Raw genomic sequence first — 7,500 nt, forward strand, 5'->3', positions numbered from 1 at the left:
AGATCAGCCCATGGTAACGCACGCACACACACACACACACACACACACACACACACACACACACACTCCATGAGCTTGTTAATATCTTGTTCTGTGTGTGTAGGTGGTACTTTGCTGTGATCTCAGTATCAGGAGTGTTCGCTGTGACATTCTCTGTCATATTTGCGTATGTGGCTGACATCACACAGGAGCATGAGAGGAGCACGGCGTACGGCCTGGTGAGAACACACACACACACACACACACACACACACACACACACACACACTACATAATCATGAGCGCCAGGAGACATCTCCTTACACTCCTATATTCCCTATAAGAGTTATGATTATGATTCATCAGTCAGGTTAATGCTGGACCTGCTGTTGGATTAATTGGGTGCTGATATAAAATATGTTAGTGAGTAGTGAGTAGTGAGCATGAGTAGTGAGCGTGAACACACCTCTGCAGGTGTCGGCGACGTTTGCGGCCAGTCTGGTGACAAGCCCGGCGATCGGCGCGTACCTGTCTCAGGTGTACGGGGACACACTAGTGGTGATTTTAGCTTCAGCCATCGCTCTGTTGGACATCGGCTTCATTCTGGTGGCTGTCCCTGAGTCCCTGCCTGAGAAAATGAGACCGGCATCATGGGGAGCTCCTATCTCCTGGGAACAGGCCGATCCCTTCGCTGTGAGTCTCTCTCTCACACACACACACACACACACACACACACACACACACACACACAAACTGCAGATGATTAACACATAAATCTAACCCAGACCTTAGCTATAGAAGACCTTAGAAGTTATTTCTGCTGTCACAGCTGCTGAACTATTGGAGATAAAAGCTTTTTTTCTCTAAAAGAAGCTCATGTCCATATTAATGTCCTTGCTTTGATACCTTATTGTTTCCATAGCAACCTCTCATTCACAGGGACGATTAAAGTGAACAGTCCACAGACATATTTACATTTAAGCCATTCAGCAGACACATGTAATCATTACGTTTTCTGTAATTATACCTAGTATGTGTGGAAGGAGTCTCCAGTGTGTGTGTGTGTGTGTGTGTGTGTGTGTGTGTGTGTGTGTGTGTGTGTGTGTGTGTGTGTGTGTGTGTGTGTGTGTGTGTGTGTGTGTGTGTGTGTGTGTGTTACAGTCTCTGAGGAAGGTTGGTCAGGACTCCACAGTGTTGTTAATCTGTATCACAGTCTTCCTTTCTTACCTGCCTGAAGCTGGTCAGTACTCCAGCTTCTTCCTGTACCTGCGACAGGTAACACACACACACACACACCTCATATACCTCATCGCACTACACTCACAATGCAACGACACTATACTATGCTACACTCTCACCACACTGCACTCACACTACACAACACTACTAAACTACACTAGTACTGTAGTGTACTAAGTTACACACCAATGACAGTTACACTACATAATAAATACAGCTGTAATGTTTATTTTAAGAGTTTAATATTAACACACACACACACACACACACACACACACACACAAACCCTCACACACACTCTATCCTGTTTGTGCATTTGTCTCTTTTTGATTCTCAGGTGATTGGATTCACCTCAGAGACAGTTGCTGCTTTCATTGCAGTGGTGGGAATCTTGTCCATATTAGCTCAGGTGTGTGTGTCTGTGTGTGTGTGTGTGTGTGTGTGTGTGTGTGTGTGTGTGTGTGTGTGTGTGTGTCTGTGTGTGTCTGTGTGTGTGTGTGTGTCTGTGTGTGTGTGTGTCTGTGTGTGTGTGTGTCTGTGTGTGTCTGTGTGTGTGTGTGTGTGTGTCTGTGTGTGTGTGTGTGTCTGTGTGTGTGTGTGTGTCTGTGTGTGTGTGTCTGTGTGTGTGTGTGTGTCTGTGTGTGTGTGTGTGTGTGTGTGTCTGTGTGTGTGTGTGTGTGTCTGTGTGTGTGTGTGTGTCTGTGTGTGTGTGTGTGTCTGTGTGTGTGTGTGTGTCTGTGTGTGTGTGTGTGTCTGTGTGTGTGTGTCTGTGTGTGTGTCTGTGTGTGTGTCTGTGTGTGTGTCTGTGTGTGTGTCTGTGTGTATGTGGAGTCGAACATTGTTTAAATGCATCCATAGCTTACATGTGTTAAAGTGGACTTACTTGGTGTGTGTGTGTGTGTGTGTGTGTGTGTGTGTGTGTGTGTACAGACAGTGGTGTTGGGGGTGTTAATGCGCTCCATTGGGAATAAGAACACCATCCTTTTGGGTCTTGGCTTCCAGATCCTGCAGCTCGCCTGGTATGGCTTCGGGTCCCAGCCCTGGTGAGTCACCTCTCTCTCTCTCTACACTCTGGACAATCATACACACACGTACACATGCACATGCGCACACACACGCGCACACACGCACACACAAGCACACGCGCACACACACAAACACACACACAAGCACATACATACACACACGCGTACACACACACACACGTACACATGCACATGCGCACACACACGCGTACACACACACACGCACAAGCACACACACGCGTGTACACACGCAAAGCACACACACAAACACACACACAAGCACATACATACACACACGCGTACACACACACACGCGTACACACACGCGCACAAGCACACACGCGTGTACACACATGCACAAGCACACACACGCACACACACAAACACACACACACACAAGCACATACATGCACACACACACAAGCACATACATACACACACACAAGCACATATACACACAGCCATTGTTACAGTTATTACACAGATAGAATGGAGAGAAAAAGGAAGATTTATTCTGAAAGATAACATTCAGAGTTTGCTTGAAAAGTGTTCACATGACACTGTGTGTGTGTGTGTGTGTGTGTGTGTGTGTGTGTGTGTGTGTGTGTGTGTGTGTTTTAGGATGATGTGGGCAGCTGGGGCTGTAGCTGCAATGTCCAGCATCACTTTCCCAGCCATCAGTGCCATCGTGTCCCGAAATGCAGATCCTGACCAGCAGGGTGAGACACACACACACACACACACACGTGTTATATGATAATTATGTGTCTGTACTACCTCCTTGTGTGTGTAGGTGTGGTACAGGGGATGATAACGGGGATCAGGGGGCTGTGTAACGGACTCGGCCCTGCGCTCTATGGCTTTGTCTTCTACCTGTTCCATGTGGAGCTGAATGAGATGGACGCTGCAGGTGGAGCTGAGAAAGGAACCAAACCCAACATGGCCAATCCCACTGATGAGGTCTTTCTCTCACACACACACACACACATCTTCTGTCTTCTAGTTTCACGCTGTCTGTCTCTCTCAGGTTCACTCACTGCTCGTCTGTCTGTCTGTCTGCAGAGTGCCATCATTCCTGGTCCTCCCTTTCTGTTTGGAGCGTGCTCAGTGCTTCTCTCCCTGTTGGTGGCGCTCTTCATCCCTGAACACAATGCGCTCTCTCTGCGGCCCAGCAGCTACAAAAAACACACCAGCTCCGCCCAGAGCCACGCCCATACCCCTCAGGGCGGAGCCTGTGAAGGCAAAGAGCCTCTACTGGATGACAGCAGCGTATGATCCTATTCACTGCCACTGCAAACACACATCAGGGTGGAGCTTGTAGGAAAAGAGACCCTATAAGTTTACAGCAGTGTGTGACTCCACCTACTGCCACCTCAGTTACATCAGGGTGGAGCTAGTGAGAAAAAGCGACCTGCCTCTTGGACTGGTTCGGTGTCGGAATCCACCCATTGCCCCCTGACTCGTATCTGGGTGGAGCCAGTAAGAGGGATGGGCCTTTCTACTTGAAAGGTTTTGTGTGACTCCGCCTACTGCCACCTCACACAACAGGACGGCACTTGAGGACTGAATGACTGCATTATTTGACTCCGCCAGTTGTCCATCAATCAAACATTTCTCCTGTGTTTTTGAGCTCAAATACCTTTATGGGCGGAGCTTGTGACAATTCACACAATGCTGCCAAACACACACATGCACAAAACCCTTGGTGTTGGAGTCTATGAGAGGAAATTGGCTTTTCCTGTATGCATGACTCCACCCACTGACCCCACACACACATCAGGGTGGAGTTTACAGTGGACCAGTTCTGTAGAACCCCACCCACTGTCTCACTACAGCTTCATCAGGGTGGAGTCTATGGCAAGTAAATGACAGAGGTGTATGACTCCACCCACTGCCCCTTCAAATGCACCTCAGAGTGGAGTCAGATACAAGACTCCGCCCACTTTCACCTGTTGTGCCCGCAACACATTTTTCACCATACTGACCTCCATCAGCTGACAACACACTTCAGAAGGTTGTGTGTGAATGACGCTAGTGTATACACAAGCCTACACACACACACAGTCTGGTGAATTTTATAGGTGTGTGTGTGTCTACATTTTGTTACTATGAGGCCATATCACTGCGGCTGTGTCCTGAATGGTGCCCTACAAACACATGGCGCTTTGGTCTGTGGACACTGTACAGATTTTTAGATATTTCTATACTTGTGGTGCATTGTGGGTAATTTTTTTTTGTTTTGTTATTAGCTTGTCACAGTGCATTATGGGATTTAGTCCACTTTAATTGTGGATCTAACAGATGCCTATTGTAGTGCACTATGTAGTAAACAGGTTTAGGTTTCTGTCATTCAAACTGCTGCCTTTGTTTACTATGAGCTGTAAATCTGTACCTGATAACGGCTCTGTCTGACTCCTTGTGTGACTCCCGGTCTGACTCCCTGTGTGACTCCCTGTCTGACTCCTTGTGTGACTCCTTGTGTGACTCCCTGTCTGACTCCTTGTGTGACTCCTTGTGTGACTCCTTGTGTGACTCCTTGTGTGACTCCTTGTGTGACTCCTTGTGTGACTCCCTGTGTGACTCCCTGTGTGACTCCCTGTGTGACTCCCTGTGTGACTCCCTGTGTGACTCCCTGTGTGACTCCCTGTGTGACTCCCTGTGTGACTCCCTGTGTGACTCCCGGTCTGACTCCCTGTGTGACTCCCTGTGTGACTCCCTGTGTGACTCCCGGTCTGACTCCCGGTCTGACTCCCTGTGTGACTCCCTGTGTGACTCCCTGTGTGACTCCCTGTGTGACTCCCTGTGTGACTCCCTGTGTGACTCCCTGTCTGACTCCCTGTCTGACTCCCTGTGTGACTCCCGGTCCGACTCCCGGTCCGACTCCCGGTCCGACTCCCGGTCCGACTCCCTGTGTGACTCCCTGTGTGACTCCCTGTGTGACTCCCTGTGTGACTCCCTGTGTGACTCCCTGTCTGACTCCCTGTCTGACTCCCTGTCTGACTCCCTGTCTGACTCCCTGTGTGACTCCCTGTGTGACTCCCTGTGTGACTCCCGGTCCGACTCCCGGTCCGACTCCCTGTCTGACTCCCGGTCCGACTCCCGGTCCGACTCCCGGTCCGACTCCCTGTCCGACTCCCTGTCCGACTCCCTGTGTGACTCCCGGTCTGACTCCCGGTCTGACTCCCGGTCTGACTCCCAGTCTGACTCCCTGTGTGACTCCCTGTGTGACTCCCTGTGTGACTCCCGGTCCGACTCCCGGTCCGACTCCCGGTCCGACTCCCTGTGTGACTCCCTGTGTGACTCCCTGTCTGACTCCCTGTCTGACTCCCTGTCTGACTCCCGGTCTGACTCCCTGTGTGACTCCCGGTCCGACTCCCGGTCCGACTCCCGGTCCGACTCCCGGTCCGACTCCCTCATGTGTGTCTGTCTCGTGTGTGATCCAGAAATACAGCTAACGTGGTTCTAGACCACTGCAGAAATGAAACTCTGTTAACACTGACTGAAAGTGAATGACCACCAGTTATTGATTTGTGGATATTAATTTTTAGCTCTGTGTGTGTGTGTGTGTGTGTGTGTGTGTGTGTGTGTGTGTGTGTTTTGTACTGTGTGTTTGTGGGTAAAATGAAGCAAAGTATTTAAAACTGTAAAGGAAGCAGCCAGCTGCAAATAACAGAAAATGAACAGAACATTATTTATTAAAGGGTTCCTGGTTCTCAGCGCCGCCTTGTCGACTTCCTGTGTGAGAGCTTCACTGTTCAGTGCGGAGGTCCTGGGGATTATTATGGGATACATTTCACTCCTCCACAGAGTGGTGTTTAATCAGTGGAACAGACAGTAATGTTTTTCTACACACAAAATAAAACTTATGCATTTATTCTTCATCAAATAGAGAAATAAGAAGTGAATTAGAAGTGAATGTGTAACATTAATGTGAACACGACTCTGTGCAGATGTTTAAATTGTGTGATTGCTCTTAAACACATCTCTGTTCATATCACACACAACCTACCAAAAGAAGTAGTTCTGCTTCTTTATAAACACTTTTATTTAAGAATTAAATATTATTAATAATACACTAACATTTATGGATATGATTTTCATTTTTAAACATTTTTCCTGAATGTATTATTTAAATGGTGAAATTTAAACATTACTGTATTAATAATAATAGCAGAATGTTGGCCTTCAAATAGTAAGTTTCTTTTTGTATTTGTCCTTCACCATGTTTCTACTGCACTTGTAACAGTGGGAGGAAAGTACACTGAACTCAGGCACACACACACACACACACACACACACTAATAGGTCAGTCATGTGCAGGACAGAACGCTTCACTTCAGCACTGAAACACCTTTACAGGTTTCTTTATTTTTCAGGTGTTCAGTAAAATCTCAGCAGCACGCGATTGTTCCTCTAGAGGGCGCTGCTGATCTCACTGCTGATACACACCATGGCTTTTATTCTGTTGGTCTTTATCTTTGAAACACTGCCTGCTGTGTTAAGTGGGATGTTCAGTAGAGCAGTGTGCAGGTCACATGACCATCACATACAGCTAATATGCTATGCTAATTCAACAGTATCTAAGTTTAGGGTAAGAGGAAGATATACATCAGGACTCTTGTGTTGTGCTCTGACAGGTGAAGATCTTCCTCTTATTTTCCCTGTTTGTGTTTTTATTTATTTATGTGGGATCCTAAGTCTGTGTCCCAGAGTCCCGGTGCTGAGGTTTCAGTGATGGAGACTTCACAGCTCTTCTGTACGTCGCTCTGGATAACAGAGTCTCTAAAACAGAACACTTTACACACATTTCACTCACTGGGAATATTCTACAGTCTGAGTCTAACCTTTAGTCTCAGTCCTTTATCATCAGAAGGGTTTTATTGAACTGTCTGTTTCTTTCCTCCGTTAGAGGAAAGTGGATACGGAGGCTTTAGTTCCCTGCAGGAACCGAACACGGATAACATCCATCCGCTGTATGAGAGACAGGAACATGCCATGATAAGTGCCATGATAAAGCTGTGTGAACCCTTCAACCTTCACACTGAGAGAAGAGGAACATGACAACGATCTAAACCATATACTGTACAGAGTCACTGTCACATTCAGTCATTGCATTCAGGTGCGATTCAACACTGTTACCTCACCGTTGACTCTTTTACCTCGTGCTTTGTTTTCTTTACCTCGTACTCTGAGACAGTACAATGTGTGCCCTGGTCCTGAACAATGAAACACATGTACATCACACACACATCACCTC

The 7,500-nt window shown here is 47.5% G+C and overlaps 1 protein-coding gene across 1 annotated transcript in view; it reads left to right on the plus strand.

Moving 5' to 3' along the window:
• The window catches only part of mfsd14a2 (major facilitator superfamily domain containing 14A2), an 8,322-nt gene extending 2,363 nt beyond the window's left edge, over window positions 1–5,959 (plus strand). Inside the window, exons 4-12 of the mRNA XM_060873651.1 lie at window positions 1–13; window positions 104–218; window positions 454–672; window positions 1,141–1,254; window positions 1,556–1,627; window positions 2,149–2,261; window positions 2,865–2,962; window positions 3,037–3,203; window positions 3,306–5,959. The exon at window positions 1–13 is cut by the window's left edge and continues 115 nt beyond it. Of these exons, the coding sequence (XP_060729634.1) occupies window positions 1–13; window positions 104–218; window positions 454–672; window positions 1,141–1,254; window positions 1,556–1,627; window positions 2,149–2,261; window positions 2,865–2,962; window positions 3,037–3,203; window positions 3,306–3,518 (1,124 nt within the window). The 3' untranslated portion in view covers window positions 3,519–5,959. The remainder of the gene's footprint in view (window positions 14–103; window positions 219–453; window positions 673–1,140; window positions 1,255–1,555; window positions 1,628–2,148; window positions 2,262–2,864; window positions 2,963–3,036; window positions 3,204–3,305) is intronic.
• The last annotated feature ends 1,541 nt before the right edge of the window (window positions 5,960–7,500 follow it).

This window comes from Tachysurus vachellii, chromosome 7, assembly GCF_030014155.1.
Source record: "Tachysurus vachellii isolate PV-2020 chromosome 7, HZAU_Pvac_v1, whole genome shotgun sequence".
NCBI lineage: Eukaryota > Metazoa > Chordata > Actinopteri > Siluriformes > Bagridae > Tachysurus > Tachysurus vachellii.